At 37.6% G+C, this 19,328-nt stretch overlaps 1 protein-coding gene across 2 annotated transcripts in view; it reads left to right on the forward strand.

Moving 5' to 3' along the window:
- LOC121327647 (immunoglobulin superfamily member 3-like) overlaps positions 1-19,328 on the forward strand; it is an 88,577-nt gene that overhangs the window by 48,133 nt on the left and 21,116 nt on the right. For both annotated transcript variants that reach the window (XM_041271780.1, XM_041271781.1), the window contains 3 exons: positions 10,711-11,124; positions 11,986-12,372; positions 17,858-18,259. In XM_041271780.1, the coding sequence (XP_041127714.1) occupies positions 10,711-11,124; positions 11,986-12,372; positions 17,858-18,259 (1,203 nt within the window). The remainder of the gene's footprint in view (positions 1-10,710; positions 11,125-11,985; positions 12,373-17,857; positions 18,260-19,328) is intronic.

A 19,328-nucleotide genomic window follows, 5' to 3' on the forward strand; every position in this document is an offset into this window, starting at 1 on the left:
GGCAACAGTGAATGGAGGTTCCTTGCAAGTTTGGGGCTGCATTTCTGCAAATGGAGTTGTGGATTTGGTCAGAATTAATGGTCTTCTCAATGCTGAGAAGTACAGGCAGATACTTATCCATCATGCAATACCATCAGGGAGGCATCTGATTGGCCCCAAATTTATTCTGCAGCATGACAACGACCCCAAACATACAGCGAAAGTCATTAAGAACTATCTTCAGTGTAAAGAAGAAGGAGTCCTGGAAGTGATGGTATGGCCCCCACAGAGCCCTGATCTGAACATCATCAAGTCTGTCTGGGATTACATGGAGAGAAGCAACTGAGGCTGCCTAAATCCACAGAAGAGCTGTAGTTAGTTTTCCAAGATGTTTGGGCCAACCTACCTGCCTTCAAAAACTGTGTGCAAGTGTACCTAGAAGAATTGATGCTTTTGAAGGCAAAGGGTAGGTCACACCATTTTTCTTCTGTTCACTCACTTTTGCATTTTGTTAATTTGATAAATATAAACTATTAACATGTATTTTTGAAAGCATTCTTACTTTACAGCATTTTTTCACACCTGCCTAACAAATGATCCTCGCACTCACGGAGTTCGTTGCCCCTTTAAGATAGACCCAGGACACAAAAATTGATCTTTTACGGCGCTGACGCGCACTTTTTAATAAACACAGAAATGAAAACAAAACAAAAACCTAGCTCCCTCTTGGAGCTCTGACTAAACACAGACTGGTTCCTCACTAAACCACAGGACGGCTAAGCCGTTTACCTGACAAACACCAAAACGGGCTTCTCTCAGCACTCTCTTCAATACGACTGGACACACACGCAGTCGGGCTCTTCACTCAGCAGCCCCGATCAGTCTGGCTGCCTCTTTTAAATACCCTGCACCTGTCTCTAATTTATAATTATCAGGTGCCGAGGATTAACTAAATCATTAAAACAATTACACCTAAACAAGAATTGATGCTGTTTTGAAGGCAAAGGGTGGTCACACCAAATATTGATTTGATGCAGCTTTTTCTTCTGTTCACTCACTTTGCATTTTGTTAATTGATAAATATAATCTATTAACATGTCTATTTTTGAAAGCATTCACCCACTTTACAGCATTTTTTCAGCTGCCTAAAACTTTTGCACATTTACACCCATATATATATATACAAAATATATATATATATATATATATATATATATATATATATATAACTATACCTATTCATAGTAAATAAGGTCAGTTATCTTAAAACAAGCTGTCAGTGTGTTTGTTCAACATACAATACTAAGTTTAACTTATTGACAGCATGTTGGCATAAAACAAGCTGTCAGTGTGTTTGTTCAACATACAATACTAAGTTTAACTTATTGACAGCATGTTGGCATGCTGTTTGATAACGTACTGCAAGCCATATTATGGACTGCATGGTACAGCCACAGCATGGAGATTTGATTGGTAGATTAACATGCACCATGGATTGATGGGGTACTGTATTGGTCACATTTTCCACTGTTGATGGTGAAAAGTTAGCTTTTTAGAACAACCATTACTTGTTGTACCTACCCTAAGGCAAGTGCTGTAATTTGTACATCATTAGTCTTCTGTGTCACTTTTTTGTATTATTAGGCTTCCAAGACCAAGGCTGGAAAGCCTGTTGTTGTTGTTATTGTTATTTATTATTTATTATTATTTTTCTTTCTGCCAACAAAACCTTAAAAGTTGCATAAAATGAAAATCGTTGCACGAAAACTTGAAATTTTAGACTTGTAGACGCCAATGGGAACTAATGTCCACAGCTGAATGAACTTCATTGGTCACATGGTTTGGCAGCCACAATGGATTTTGACAAATTTTGGACAATTTACAAACATCTTGTCGGAACCCACGTATCTCAGAGTTCTGAAACTTGGTATACATAGTTAGGGATTGTACAAGATGCACGGTGCTCGAAATATAGGTGATTGGTTCAGTGGCATGACGGCCATGTTGGATAACCTAATTAACACAGAAATGTCTCCAAAACCACATTTCAGCATTGTTCTAGTTGCATGTATCGTGCATAAAATGAACACCGTTGTACAAAAACTCTTGAAGCTTCACAGAGTAGTGTCAACAACTGAGTGAATGGCAACCAATCAAAATGCTTACATTTCACAACTCCTTGGAAGCTGTAAAGTTGCTTGCAACTTCTAGTTAGTTACAGTTGTCATTGAAATTGAAAGTGTTAATGTCCTTTTAATCCTGTCCTCCCATTTTTAAATACTATAGTATAACTGAATTGAAATTCATCTTCAGAAAGTTCAGTGCTTCAGCTTCTCAAAAATGCCAGCCTGATATTTTTGTACATTTTTTGGCCTGAAGAGAAATAACATCAAAGTAAATGCCACAATATCATGACGTTAACAAAATAAATGTTCTCGATTTTGCAGGAAAGACGTTCTGTATCTTGATTCCCATATAAATTGCATAGTGGCAAGATCTCAATTTTGGAATTTTTTTTTTTTAATTTTCTTTATTTTTTTGTTTATTCCAATGTGAATTTTGTATTCCAATAGCATGGCTATGATGGATTTTTCCCATCTAAGAAAATTGTAATGAAAGCCACAGTCCTGCATGGATTGACTGCAGCTGTACATTGTTCCATCTCAGATTTCTCTATTACTTTGTAATAAAGAAAGTCTAAACTTTGATCCCAGGCTCCAATTTCTATCCCAAATAACTGAATCGTATTCTGAAAGGTTGCATACGTGAGAGCCACACTAATTTGACTTCCAGAAAAGCAAAGAATGTTCTAATTTTTTTTAGTTTAGAAACTGTTGCAGTGTTTTTCATTAGATGATATCTATCTGTCTATCTCGGACAATGCTATGGAGGGAGTGAATGTGGGTTGCTTTTTTATTTGTTTTTTTTTGTTTTGTTTTTTTATAAGAATGTTTAATGTTAAAGAAATTCTCAGTAGATTTCAGATGAACTGCTGCTTCAGTTTCCAGATATTCAGCAGACCGTTTTCTAACTGTCGAAACAAAAACTGACCACATCACATGATTTAGTCTCACAGACTAAAAATTACCACATTAACAGGGGGTGTACGAATTTGTACCAACTTTGGTGAAATGTGGTCCTGTGTGAACCCTCCATTTCTTTTTATCCCAGATAATTCTCAGAGGTGCTCTCATGAAGGAATAAATTGCTGATTAGTATATCTAGAGAAGTAGCCCCAGCTGAACACCAAGTCTTGGTCCTTAAAGGTGACAGAAAAACTTGCTAAACTTAACCATAGTCTAATTGACATATTCTACAGCTTCAAGCCCATGCTGTAGGAAGGGTGCATGTCTCGTTAACCCAGAATATAATTAACCAAAAATGCAGCACCCTTGAAGAGAAGGACTATGCGGTTTGGAAGTCAGTCAGATGCACAGAATATATTTAGCAGAATGGGATTTTATTTTTCGGTTTGTTCTTGCAATTTAAATATTACAGGCACGGTGTTATTTACATTCGTTCGTATAATTTTAGTATGGCATAATTATTATTTTTCTTCACGTCATTTCTTCATGGAGGGGGGTTACTTCGGTGGGAGAGTAAGAGTAGGTAAAGTTTAGTTTTTCTTTTTAGTGTCTCTGCGTGTTTTTAGAGTGCTTCAATAAATATACTAATAGCCTTGAACGGTGGTGTGGTGGATGATGATTTTTTAGCTTTATTCTTCTGTAGTGCAATTGACTTGCTATGAATTTGACCTTCCATAGAATGGTCCTTTTTGGATTCTTATTTTGTTCAGTGACTGCGGTTGTTCTTTCATTAACCTTCCTGAAAATGTTATTAACCAGGCAGACACAAAAGCACAGTAACAATAAATAAATAAATAAAGAATCCTGAAGAATGTGTCTGACTGAACAGCATGACTTTGTTGTTAGAGCCTGTATGTGTTCTGAGAGATTATAAAATTGACTTCTTGTACAAAGACCACATTCTCCACAGAGCTGATCCCAGTAATCTGGTTGAGAAAGGCAAAGCTAAATAATGAAAGACAAAATTATAAGGCCAGGCTTGAATTGAATATTGGGTCATGAAAGTCAGGAACATTGAAGCAGAGTTTACTGTTCAGAGCACCCAGGCAGCTTTAATTATGTGGCTCCACAGTTTGTCACAAGAGCATTTAGTAGTTTAGTAGACACCACAGTAATACCTGCTGTGTGATATTTGACAGTTTTTAAATGATCAGAACAAGATTATACTGAAAACACCTGCTTACTCATAACCAGCTCTGTTCAGCACTCATGACAGGTGCTTAACGAATTAAAATGTCCTGAGCAGCCCCAAATATCGAATATATTTAACATTGAAAAAGAACATATAAAAAAACGTGTATCTCATCTTCATTGGACCAACACAGAGGATCAGTTAAGAACATGGGGTTTAAGAAGTGTAGTTTTAATTTGAAACTGTATCATGCAGACAAGTCACTGTTGGAGATGCAGGACATGCTGCTGTATCAATATAATGGACATCTTTTTGTATTATCATTATTAATAATAATAATAATAATATTATTATTATTTATTATTATTATTATTATTATTATTATTATTATTATTATTATTAATTCAGAAGGTTAATCAGTCTTGCATCTTGCATGCCAAAACCTCTAAAACAAAGGATCCCACAACCCATAAGACACCCAAACGTAGCCTTTCCATATTGGGTGCTTGGTATTCCCGAGCGAAAGAGTTAATAGTAGCTGACTTTAAAGGAGATTTAAAAGCACTGAATTCTGTTTTAGGTTTGATTAGCAAATGTATCAGCTGTGATTATTTTAATATGGAAATGGATTGACTAATCCATTAAATCTCATTAGCAATGCCCTAAATTCAGGGGAGAAAAAATATCTAATCCATGTGTTTTCATCCTTTTTTATTTTTACACATTACTGGTATGCTAAAAAGAACTACATTACAGTTTTCTTAAGGGGATTCTGAACACTGTACAAAATGCCTGCCTGGAAGGTATTGCAAGTAGCCATGCCTGAATTAAATGACAGTGTCTCCCAAACTGCTAGTAGACAAGTCCTTGCACTCCTTCATACTATTAGCATGTACGTTTCTTAGCCTGTGTGCAAGCAATTTAATATTGACATGCTGACATTCAGATGCTCCGACTTGTCTCACAGCTTTTATGATCTGAACCACTAAGGCCAAGGTTGAGCCCACCAAACTCCTTTTCAGTTCTGACTTTCCAACATGATTAAAAGCCAGGCTTCCAAATGTAGGCACGTGTATAAACCAATTTTCAAACTTCCATGCCCCAAACTTGGCATGCCTGATATAAAAAAAAATATAACAACCTTTAGTTGAGCTAACGATCCTAGTTTCCCATAGCTGGCTGAGCACTGAGAGCCATTTTGCTTCCACATACAGAAATCATGCCATTGTCTTCTATAACTTCATAACAAAATATGTAAAGAAAAAAAAAAAAATCTGCAGGCTGAATATTCCTTTTCAACTCAAGGAATTATCCCTGCTCAGCTAGATTACACTAGAAACTGCCAAGAGATGCCGGCATTCCCAAACAGGATGTCATTTCTTTTGAGCAAAAACATCAGGAGACGTTATCTCTTGCACAGACGCTTTATTCCGTCACTGGCAAAGTTTCAAAAAGTATTAGAGTATTACATTTTTTATATATGTGCAGTATGCAGAATTCATATGTTTGTTACTGTACACTGTTAAGAACAATATAAATATTGCATATGATTATATCAGATTTTTTTTAAAAAAAAATCGCCGAATTGAACACATTGAAATCACTTGGTTGTAGTTTTTCTAGAAAGTATGAGGTGTACATTATGTAACCCATGTAACCCTAGGCGTGATGCACAGGGTGCAGGTTATATTACAGACATTACTGTACTGGAGATACCCACTCCTGCTCAGTAGTGTGCAATTATCTCAAGCTCATTTTTTAATTTATTTTTTAATCTCTCAGCACACCACCTAAGAACGCCCTCCTACCCTTTCCTCTAACTTTGTAGTGTGACTGCATCGCTAGGTTAAGATCAGACAGTCTAGACATTTATTGAAGTGGTGACTGCCAGCTGTGGACTTGTAGATGAAGGCATAAGCCACTGAAGCAAAAACTGATATCAGAAGCCATTAATAATCAAACCAGTGGCCAGATTGATGCTGCATGACGCTAAGTACCCAGTTTCTAATCAATTACAAAACCCACTTTGTAGGGAAAATAACGAATTGCACACACCTATTATATAAGGGAAATGTAAGTTAACTACAAATTAACAGGTCCTGGGTGGGGAGGGGGGGGGAGATAGACAGATAACCTATTGTAGTGTCTTCAAAGCTAATGCATTTATGCACAGCTAACCTTGATTTCTTTCTTATCGGTACAATAGACTTCCCATCAAGGATACATTCCCAACAGAACCTCTCATTTCTGACAGTCTGAATCGATCAGTATAGCAGGGTAGACATGGCAATAAATAAAGGGTAAATTGAACCGTGAGTCAGAGTGGAGAACAGGGTCCAAAGACACTAGCCTGGGGTGGGAAGGAAAGATGGGGGGAATTGGGAAGATGGGACTAGGATAATGTAATGGAGAATCACATACTGTATACAGACATGCCACTTTGCAGTGTGCTTCAGTGGTTAAAGTCCAAGGCTTGTAACCAGAAGGTTACCAGTTCAAATCCCACCTCTGCCACTGACTGACTCACTGTGTGACCCTGAGCAAGTTACTCAACTTTCTTGTGCTCCATCCTGCGGATGAGATGCTAAATCAATGTAGGTGACTCTGCATATAATGCCTGCCTCCTGAAAAACGTTTTTTGATGGTGGTTCACTGTGAAAGGCACTATATAAAAATAGATATTATTATTCCTGCATGTAGACATACAGTACCTGCTCTTCCCACCCGTAAACATCCATATATTTAAAAAAACCTAAATCGGTTATCCACAATATTCCCTAAACTACTTACGTGTGCCAGGTAGAGAGGCTGAGGGCTAACATCTTAACCACTGTTGAAAATGATTGATCCCCTTGAAAGAGTCATCCATAGCTATTAAACACTCAATACTGCTCCATTAAAAAATACCAGTCTTGTGCCTCCTCCACAAATCCACCTACAGTACAGTATGAGACCCACACACCCCTGTTGTGCAAGTTGTAGTTTTGTCCTAAAATAGGCATGACAGGTTAACCCTTGAACAGACAGCTTCTTGGGGGATCCTGAAGTGTAAAGGAGAATATTCTTTCATCCTTCACTCCTACAGATAACGACCATGGGCCCTTCAAGTGTCTGTAAGGGTAATACTGCAGGAAGGCTGTGTACTGCCTTGTTACATATATCTGATTTATTTATTTTCACATACTGTTTTTTGGCAGATTTCATATCTTATGTCATCAGAGTGAAACAACACAGTAATTTGTATACTTCTGTGCTGTTTCTCCAGCTGTTCCCAAGTCAGCGGATTATGATATGGACCTTTCTCTCAAATGTTTCTCTACCATCTCAATAAATTGTCTTGTACTCTAGACAGCTTCCCAGCTGTGGCTTAACAACTTTTCTACCTTTGGATCCTCCTGGGTATTCTGCTTTATTCTGTAATGTTTCAGCACATGGGTACTATCCTTTTCAAGGCTTCGTTAACCTACTGTGTAATACAACTTTGATAAGAACCCAACACTCAAAACATTTTTACCTAGATTGTAAAAATCTGTGTTCAATTTAGATTTTTTTTTTTTTGGTGAAATTCAACTGCAGTTTTTCAAAAATACTGTAGTAGTAAAACAAAGACTCAAGAAAAACACTAACTGAGGTTTAGCCCATCTCAGAATTCATACTATAGACCCCTGGCCTTCTCTAGACGTTTCGGACTGTATATAATTGGATAAACTTGATTTTTATGCAGATATTTTGAATCTTTCCGGTACTGTGTGGTTTTTAAGCAGACCCACTGCATGTGCACTGGACAAATTTGACTTTGAGAATGTTCCTTTGTAGACATGCTGTGAGCTTCTGTACCTCATTCTAGTCTGGCCAATCAGGGCTCAAAGCAGGCAGTTGAAGCCAGAGGTCATGGTTGAATTGCAAGCTGGTCCTCTGAACAGGTGTCAAAAACGCAACAGTAGTGTTTGAGGAGTCAGGCGGTGAAGGATGCAGAATAAAATAAAAAAGCATCCAGCAATTTATATCTTGTGGTTTTCTGAAAATGTACTGCACTTTGACAGGCCCTCAATTAAATACAAAAGTTATTTGCTGTGAAGTCTGTCTAAGAACATGCATTCAAACTTCATTCATACTGTGCTTTAGATAAAAGAAAGACACTGTTCTTGTGAAGTCTTAAGGATAATGTACATACAATAAATCTAGATATCCCTGGCTTTGATTTACAGCAAGCTGTAGGTTACAATAATGATGTCTCACCTACATTAACACAACATGTTTAAAAAAAGATATGTTACCAGCAAACTCTTTTGAGTTTCAAAAATGCATTTCTAGTCTTAGCCACCTGGAAAAATGGAACAAAAATGGAAAGCACAGATTTACTACAAATATAATAGATTACAATTAAGATCAGATAAACCATTGATGTTTTCTCATTGATTTTAAGAGGAAAATGTATTTTATTTTACTACTAACTACGTATAAACTAGTGAGCAGAATTAATAATTAAAAAAAAAAGTTTAATAGGAGACATAAATACAAAAGTATGTACACAATGGCCACCTAACCGCAGAATCGATCAACTCGTCCTAGTCACCATGCTCATTTTAATTTTGGATTTGGAGAGACCAATAAACAACTATGCAGCCTGACTATCCACAGGTATAAGGTAAACGTATCTAAGCAAAGCTCCACTGTATGGAGATTGTGGTTATCTTCTGGCTCCCATAGTCCTAGAAAAGCAGGCAGGTGTTGACATCAGTGTTAAACCAGTGAAAGCATTGCGTTTGACCCATAAGCTCATATGGGCTGATAAAGCCCTTTCCACAGAACAGCTGTTTTAGCCTTCTGTTGCCACGTGGCTGAACGCAGGTAGATGGATAGAAAAGCTCAGCAATAAGTGCGTCCAACAGAGCTGATCTGGGAGTAGCACTGTAGAGTGTACAGCCAAACCCCTGCGGACTCAAACTGGTGTTCATGCATGAGCATGCAGGACCTCTCTTCCATCCTTCAGGGTGACATTGTTATTTAGAAGAAAAATCAATATTGGTTACTGGAGCACCTGTTTGCTCGTGGGTAACAAATCAAACAAAACATATTTGTTGATTTACGGAATCTGATAGAGAGAGACTTCCTGCTTACATCTACTGTATTAAAAGCTTGAGAGTGCTTGAGACATTGCTGAAGGAGAGATTGCACTCATTATAATATAGTGTTTGCTTTACTGGCCGTATTTGTTGCTACAGAAAATGAGCTGCTTGCTGTGGGTCAGTATTGCCTACAGATATAGGTCATTTTTAAAGTAATGTGTCCACCATTTTACTGAATTGCTACAAAACCAAATCTCTCATTCTTTGGAACATTTTACTCGTCTGCTTTGTGGCTGTCAGTCTTGAGTGTAAACTTGGTATATAAGAAATCAGTTTCGTGAAAATTGCTACACATTCATTGCATAGTGGAATGGACTGACAACTTCGGTGCCAGGAGATTACTGAAAAACAAAAATCTGCCCACCTAAATGTAAAACTAAATACACATTGTGCATCAATGTAAATTGCTACATTTTAAAAACGGATTGTAGTTGTTTAATGGGCAAGTACCTTTAAAAATGCTGCATGTCCTTGTCAAGGTTTTATTGATTTAACCGGGTCAAACGTCCAACTGTCTAATAGATACATATAACAGTACTGCATGTCATTTGAGTTCCAAGGCTTTCCTCGACATATTCAATTAGAAAAACCAATTGAAGCATAAGAGAGCCTTGCTCCTGTGGTTTGTAGTTTGTGGTAATGATGTTATTCTCCAGCTGCGTATTTAGTAGGGATGTCAGCCTTTTCTCTCTACAATATAATTACACCCGCTTTTGCAGATGCTGCATTAAGACACCTGTATGTGGTCTGTTTTTCCCCTCCTGTTTCTTTAAAATGAAACAGCAGTCCTCTCTGTCTAGGGAGTTTTAGGAATTGGTCCATGTCTGCATTTCTGATAAATATAACATACAAATGAACAAGTGGCGTGAGGTCAGACCCAATAACACTCCAGCCCTGAGGGAGAATACAGTGCTGGAATGATGAAGTCTGAGTCACAGGTGACTTTGTTTTTAAAACCACTGGCTTCTTGTTTTGTTATCACAAATCTGCTGGCAGAAGTAAACCTGGATAACTAAAGAAACTTAGTCTGAAACTAGTCATTTCCTGTTTTTAAACTGTGACTTTGTTGGATCATACTATATATATTATACAGTAGCTAGCCCCACGTCCTCTTGAAAATATTGACTTACACTCAACCATATACTCAAGCCGTTTTTTTTGTATCACTGAAAAGAAAATCAGTTGGCACAGAAATGTTCAACATGAGAAACATGTTCATCATGTAATGTTCATATTGATTGACTTTTTTCAGACATTGTAGCACAAAATGAAGCACGATGATCCTCCCCTCCAAAACAGTCATAGTAGATTGGTATTAACCATCACCTCTGCTTCAGCAGGGTTGAATGTATTTGTAATGAATAATAACCCTTTTGTCTTGCAGTTATACCAGACACTCTGAGTGTGTCCTCGGCTGGCCAGACTCTCAGCAAAGTGGAAGGGGAACCTCTGAGTCTTACCTGCGAGGTTTCAAAGCAGACATTCCAGCACAGCCACCTCTCTGTGGGCTGGTTCCTGCACACAGCCGGCCAGACGGCTGCCCAGGAGATCATCACTCTCTCCAGGGACTTTGTGCTGCGTCCGGGGGGAGCGTATAGGCAGCGGTACTCCTCGGGGGACGTGCGGCTTGACAAGACTGGCAGCACCTCCTACAAGCTGACCATCTACATGCTGCAGCCCTCGGACCAGGGCGAGATCTACTGCGAGGCCACAGAGTGGATTCAGGACCCCGACAGGTCGTGGTTTGCCTTGACCAGAAAACAGTCTGACAAGAATGTGGTTAACATACAGGCCACAGGTACTGAAGGGGTTGTAAATGAAACACTATGCAAGACTATAGTTTGCCAGAGAAATGACACAAGTTGTTTATGCCTTTTTTTTTTTTTTTTTTTTTTTTTTTTTTTTAAAGTATACCTGCCCATTCTAAATCGGTAATTTGTAGTTTTAACTGCTGTCTGGTATTAGAAGCTTGAAACCCTAACTGTTGCATTCAAGACACTCTACTCCCACAATACTCCGTTTTCCATTCCAATAAACCAGAGCTACAGTTGAAACTGTTAAGCAGTGCTGGGTAGATGTGTTTTGATATTAAAACCATAATTTGTAGACCCATATTAGTTTCCACTGACTATAAAAAATGCAGCATACAGTATACTATAAAACAAAAACACTAAAATAAATACATTTGCTTGTTGTTTTATTTATGTTGTGATTATATTTTTTTAAGGTTGTGTATTGTAAAATATAGTATTGTATGGCCAATTAAATAGCTATTGTTTAAATAGCTTATCACCAGTGAACACAGACCTATTTTTTTATTATGCATGTATTTCAAAGGAACATGCAGCTCCCTTGTTTTATAAATCTGAACCTAATAGATCAGTTACAGACCGTACTTGCACATTGTGTAAGAGGAAGCAGCGTCAACATGATTAAAGGCATAAACATTTAAGTCATCAGATTTTAACCTGTGAAATCAATAAGAAAGGTGACCGTGCTCATAAGCAGTACGTAATTTAATGGTCCCATTTTAAACTAGGTCAGAATCTTTGTGACCTAGTTTTTGGTCATTTTATCTTGCACGATAGACCTAATGAGTAGGGTACTAATGACAGATCCTTGTCATAGAAGTCATTATTTTCTTCTTTTTTTTATAAAGACAAAGAATTCAACATCCAGATTAACACAGAGAGACGGGCCTACACGACCGGAGAGCCTGCGGAGCTCAGGTGCGTCATTGATGCTCAGAGCATCCCTGAACGCTACTTCTCTGTGTCCTGGGTGTTCAACAGCACCCAGGTGGCTGTCATGGGCCCCAACGCCGTGCCTGTCCTGAACGGGGACTACGCATTGAGGGAGGGGGCCGGCAAGCTGACCTTCCGCAAGGAGAGTGATGCCATCTACCTACTGAAGATCAACCAGCTGCGCCAGGAGGACACTGGGAAGTACATCTGCCGTGTCACAGAGAGAGAGAAAACTGCGACTGGAGACTTCGTTGACAAAAACAAGAGATCCAGGAATGTTCAGATCTCTGTTCAGCCACTGAGTAAGACTTTGTGTGTTTGCAGCTATGGCCACAAGATTTGCATCACCTAGAATTTTAGGCTTGAGACATAATTAAAAAAAAAAAAAAAACTAAACAAAGGAAGGCCTCAAGGTGACACACAGAGGGTTCAGGTTTCAGGTGAAGGGGTAACAGAAGTTTATTTACAACCAAACAAAAAAATACTGGTTCAAATTAAATGGAAATTTCCCCTTCAACCGGAAGCCATAATAGTAATACAGTGTTTAATGTTCAATTTTGAAATGTCACAGTTTTTAATTTACCAGTTTTCCATTAAGTATATGGAAAACTACAAAGCGGTATGTATAATTCAGTATGTTAAAGTAACATTATTCAGGGGATTTCATTCAGCTTGATGAAGCAAAATGTGTTAATTGTATACGGTGATACAAAATCTTTGGCCATAGCTGTACGTGTGTGTGTGTGTGTGTGTGGTTTTGTTTTTTACTCTAAACAGCATGATTTATTCAGCAAGTTGTTTGTCAACTGGGTCTAAATTGCCCGTACTAGTTTCATTATTGGACAATTGAGTTGAATCTAAGGCACAATGCTCTTGTGACTTTTATAAATCACAGCACCAATTATATTTCTTTCACCAGGAGGCTGAACAAATCCATGCAACAAGAAGCATAAAGAAAATAATAAGGTTTAGCTCATCTTATTAACATAAATAAGAATAAAATGTCTTGGTGTGCTAAAGAGTTTCGGTATTATATATTTTAGAAAAACAATCATTTTTTAATGACTAAACCAGAAGTTTCACATGATCATGCCAATAAAATCCCACCTGTTCTAAGTTTAGTTGTGGTGTGCTAGGGGATGCGCTTTTGCTATGGATTTTACCCTATGGTTAAGATGAGGTCATGGACAGTTATATGGGAAAAGGTTAAAACCAAGATTCACATCCACTCAGAAAACAACTAGCTTCCCGTTGTTTCCTTTGTACAAGTTTAAAATTAAAGGACTCCATATGGGCAAAGATGCAGGTGCTCTGTCATCCTCATCATCTTATGAACAGGACATCTGCAGAAAGTGAGTGAACACAATACTGAGGAAATACAATCCTCCTAACCTCTCAAACCAACGAAAGCATATTACACTAGTTCCAGATGACACTATTTACATAACTCAATGCAGGCTTATTTTTTCTGTGAAGTGCTACTGCATCAGAAATGTTTGTTATGAAATGTAATATGTATTAAAGATTGTGCCTTTTTAAATAGTGGTTACACCCCTGCCTGTAGCTATTGAAAAGCGGTTTTGTAATTTGAATGAATCCTGAGACTGGGATATTGCATTCAGTCTCAATGACGTGTCAGCAGTCAGGCTCGAAGGTTAAAGCAGTGGACGTGACCTGGATGAAAGCGCCCAGATAAGCATAAAATTAATGTCATCTCATCTAGCTTCTCACTTAATCCTTCCAGTGGCCAATGGACCCTGAACACATTTTGCTGCTACCAGCAACATCTACTGTTCGATTTGTTAAGAAAAGCAATTTTTTTTTCTATTTTTTTTTTTTTATGTCCAACCAAAAGTATTGTATCTAATAACCCTTATTTGATTAATTATGTTAATTTACTCAATGAAAAGCAATGGCAGCTGCTATGAAAGTTACAACACTGAAGCTACTTTATGCAGCATTAAGGAGACATGTTATTTTTTTCTTGCAAATGGAATTACCAAGACACGCTTTAAATAAAGCCAATGATTACTTTATTGTGTTTCGTGTTAAGAGAAGAAATCCCAGGCTAGCCCAACTGGGAAACATCAGTGGTGGTTTTCATAGCTTTACTACTATGTGTAAGGGACTCCACTTTTTTAAAACGAGAATAATGTCTGTTATAAAGCTAGAAATATACACTAGATATTTTAATTAAGCATAGTTAGGCAGTTTATTTATTGAAAAATGTACTCTGGGGGGGGGGCATTTGAAATCACTGTTATCTATTGACCACTTCACTACAAAAAAATTTTGAATGACCTTGTATAGAAACAAACATAGGTGTCACAACCAGCACAGTCAATGGGTAAAAAGTGGTTAATTGTGGTGTCTTTTTTTCCCCTTTTGGGATTTCTCCACTAGAAAAACATCTAAAAAATGATCTAGAAAGCAGAGTTTATTTTTCTGGTGGAAGCACAAGCCTCAGATGATTTCTGAATGTGAATGCCTCTGATAAATTATAGTTTACAGTTAGATGCTGTTGGGTCTTCAGTTCTTCATTAATTGCTAATTTTTAGATTTTTATATATAAGATGTCATGGAACAGCAGGGTGTTGAAAGTAAGAACCGACGACAATGTTCAGCCCAGGAATACGCTCTTAGCACTGGGTTACACATTCAACAGAACTTAAAGTAATGTTTACTGTCCTAAATGACTCGTCAATAGACATGCATGAAGCTAAATTACAGTAGGAGTTTACATGTAATATTTCAGTTTAAATATAGTTTACAGTAGATGCTTTGCATTATTTTCTTCATTAATTTGCTAATTTATTTTTAGATAAGCTTGCATGGAACAGCAGGGGTAAAGTAAGAATATAATGTAGCCAGACTACGCCAGCACTGGAGTTACCCATTCACAGAACTAAATAACGTTTACTGTCTCTAAATGTCAATAGATGAACCAGTATAGAGTAACCAGAATACAGTAGACTTACACAGGTTCGACAGTATTTCTGTAGGGGACCTACACCACTAATATCCTTCACCAGCCAGGATTGAGACATGCAGTCAAAGAGAGTACAATTAACAAGGTTTTATTTTACACAAATGTTAAAAAGCACAACAAAAACTAAAGTTGCAGGATACAAAACAAGCATTTTAAATATCTTAATAACAATTAATTCTGCCACTAGTGTCACTGTCTGGGATACACAGGCAGTCGAAATGTACACACACTTTTTGGTACTGCCCAAAATTTTGCAAAATCAGGTAGGATTGTACTGCCAATGTATTCCCTTCCCCACAAATGTTACACACTACCAAACCCTGTATCTCTCAGCTCCAATTACCGCACGGTTACTTTAGAAGTTTTCCCAATTCGAAGCTTAATTCGGGTCTCGAGTCCGAACAGTCTTTATTTTGGTTGTCTTGATAATCAGTTTCAAATTGCATGAAGGATATTACTTCTTGTCTACTGCGTACAGGCTGGGAAAATTCGTAATAACTGAAATGAGAACAAGTAATAGACAGGTCTGGTACACCTGCAGTTATGGACAGTAAAACAACCCCTAACGTGCAGTTCAGTAGGCAGACAACATACTTTAAAACAACCCTGACTAAAATGTGCATACAAATATCTAAAAATCACAGCACAGCTAACTTTATCTAAACTGTTAAAAAGTGAAAATACTACATACAAGAAAAATGGACAGGTCTAACCCCGCTAACAACAAATTGGAAAGCAAATCCGTATACTATACAATTCCAGGCAACAAATACCTCTTCACCTACATTTGGTAAAGTGCTTTAGAGGTAAGTTCTACTGTAAAAACGCATACAGGCAGCAGATACTATTGTACACGAATGGTAGGGTAGAATGGACCCACCCACTACAAGCTCACACATACACACGACGTGCCTCGTACCCTCACAATACACAGAACATTAAAATGGGACGTAACAAACAAGACAATTTGCCAGAGTCGTTGCAATATATGTACCGTATTACTTAAATTTGGCGCCGCCCTCGTATTGACGGCAGTCATATCAGCTTTATAATAGCGGCCACCCTCGAATAAACGCCGCTATCAGTAAAGAAACATTTTAAGGTATTTTTGTCTCCCCCTACTAAAAGAAACACACAGTAAACAAATAAACATGCAACACTGACTATGTACATGTAATGCCCCCGAAGAGACGGGAGCCTCAATCTAGTACGTAAATTACAAACTAATGTACACACACATGATACTGTATTTTGAAAAGGGTTTTGAAGGAAACGGTCAACGACACAGAATACACGTTTCAATGGCTGTGTTTTGTTACTTAGAGCTTGCTGCTCGGCTGCTGTCTTTCTGACGTCACACGAAGCTTTTAGAGAAACGCCTTCTCCAAACCTTGCGGCATAACACACATTGTCAACGTCTTATGTTTACATTTGTCTAGGTGATCAACATTAACTTTATTGTAAAATTATACATCACTTATCACAGATTTAGTACATTATGTTTATTTAAATAATTGATTTAATTATTTATTATGGCGTTGACAAGGCTGTTCACGGCTTTATTGTATAATTATAAAATGCCATTCGCCTCGGAAGCTGTAGTTTTAGTGGTTCTTTGCATTACGATTAGCAGGTCACTCGTGATCTTTGCATCGTCCCTTTGGTTCACAGCCGCAGCCAGCCTCCCACAGTAACATTTCAAAGCTGCGCTGCGCTATGCAGAATCTGCAGATTTCTGTGGGTGTTGAGTGACGACTACAGCGCATCTCCTCGATTCTGTGCACAACTGCGGAAATCTGCGCTATAAGAACACGACCAAAGTCTGAAGTAAAATTAGCACAGACATGCGACTGCAGCAGGATAGCATATTTATTATCATTGTTTTCTTTAAACAAGTAATAACAGTATTCCAATTTTCTTAGGTAAGGGAAGAAATCTTTTTTATTATTTATTTATTTATTTTTTACAAACTTCACGTGTAATAATCATTTGGAAGCTTACTTGTGCAATGTCGTGACGTGTAGCTATAAATCCAATAACACGTTTTAGTATTAAAATACTTTTTTTTTTTTTTGCTACATATTTTATTTATCCGGTTGAAAAAATAAACAACTAATCTCTGCTCTTAAATAATAACCTGTGGTACATGTTTGTGTTGTAAGCAAAAAGACCAATCATTTTCCAATTCTATTTACCAACAGCTAAATAAAGTATTTGTTTGTTTGTTTATTTATGTAAATTTATATGTTAAAATGTTTTAACAAACTACTGCACCTCGTCATTTTTTGAGCAAATAATACATCTTAATACTGTTGTAGTATAACATTGAGAGTACAACTTTTTATTTATTTATTTATTTTTTTAAGATTGTGATTGTCTTTATAAAAAAGAAACATACTAAGTTATTTGGCATAGTAAAATACTAAATACCAAATGTTTAAATCATTCCATGAAATGAATTGTGATTTGCTAGTTTTATTTTTGTGAATTACAGTAATTTTTACATTAGTCTTTCTTCATTTAAGCCTTTATTTTATAACATGCATGATGTACTGTACACCGTGATATTAAGGTTAACACGGTATTTTTTTAATGGTTAAAATTAAAAAAATGCAAATTTTATACATCCCATCCCTACTTGAAATATACTGCAAATTGGATTTGACCGCAAATTAATCCTGTATCTGTTAAAGTGGTGAATAAAAGGGTAGACTTAAAACAAAACCGTTAATTTTGGCATTGGTTGTAATAACTGCGCACCCGCCTACACACATCTTCTCTGTCATTTATTTCAACAGAAAGCAACATCACTGTGTCAGTGACAAGCAATTCGAGCAGTGTGCCCGAAGGCAGCGCCGTTCATTTTACCTGCACTGTGAATTCTGTCACAGAGAACCAAGGCCGTCTGTCCGTGTCCTGGAAGCTGACGGACAAACAAAGCCAGGCACGGGAGATTGTGTCTGTGGACCAGGAGGGCATGGTTGTCCCGAGCCCTTCATACCGGGAGCGCAGTAGCTATGGGGAGGTGCGGGTGGAGAGAGTGCGGATGGGCACATTCACCCTGTCTATCTACAACACTCTCCCGAAGGATCAGGGCCTCTACACTTGCACTGTCGCAGAGTGGGTCAAGGGGCCGAGAGATGAATGGGAAACGATTGGGGAGAAGTCAGCCGGCACACCTGTGACTGTCACCGCAGTGGGTAAGCGCTTTTCTATTTCTTTGCTGTTGTTTCTAAACATAAGCAGGGGCAGTTCGACCTTCATTACATGTATGTACCTCAACTCTACCCTAAAGGGACCACTTTTAATATGGTTGATATATTCAACTAAGGTTGGTTTCCTGACCTGGTCCCCAACTTCCTGTCCAGTCCTTGGTCTCCAGCAGAAACATTCCATTCATGCCAATTGTAGGAACTGGGAAGAGACCGTCGCAACTCAGTGTACACTGGTCCTGAAAAAAACAACTGACCTTGTTAATTCAGAGAAGTAAAGCTTTGTATCCTTTTTCCAATCCACAGAGCAACCAGTTAAAGACTACAATAAAAGTGCAAATCAGCTGTACTTATACCAATGTTCATCATAATAATTACAGGAATGGAAATAAGATTCCCATTGTATATCAGTTTGATCTATTACTGGTTTTACTATGAGTTTTAATAAAACACACCTGAACTTGTTACCTGTACACTGTGGCTAATCAAGCTCACAGTAAAACCTGGAATGGGTGAAACTGTTGTGCAATAAGAGTCTTATTTCCATCCCTGTAGTAATTAGAATAAACAACAATAATGTAATAATCATCATATTCTACACCCTCCCTCTTGAAACTGTATAGAATATGAGTGTATCATTATTTGTCTCCATAGGATATGTATTTCTGCAAACGATAAGATCATTCTCCTATTAAAGCTATTGTATTTTAAATTTGCACTTTCCTTGTATTGAATTGAAATTCCTCCCATTGGAATCCAGGTCTTCTTCTTTTTTTTTTTGTGTTGGGTAAACCTAATGACTGCAGTACAGTACTTTTTATTATGCTGATTCTCCAGAAACTATGGCAACCCACTTTCCTGTGAGTTGCTTTAGCAGCAGTTACAGTAATATGAGACACATAAACAATCCCAGCATCCCCTACGTTCCTGCTAAAAAAGATTTGACAACCTTGTTCCAGACACAGTATATAAATAGACATGTTTTGTTATCATTCTGGCAGGCTTTACCAAAAAAAAAAAAAAAAAAAAAAAAAACTGAAATACTGTATTCAGTTTA

Source organism: Polyodon spathula, chromosome 15 (assembly GCF_017654505.1).
Source record: "Polyodon spathula isolate WHYD16114869_AA chromosome 15, ASM1765450v1, whole genome shotgun sequence".
Classification (NCBI taxonomy): domain Eukaryota; kingdom Metazoa; phylum Chordata; class Actinopteri; order Acipenseriformes; family Polyodontidae; genus Polyodon; species Polyodon spathula.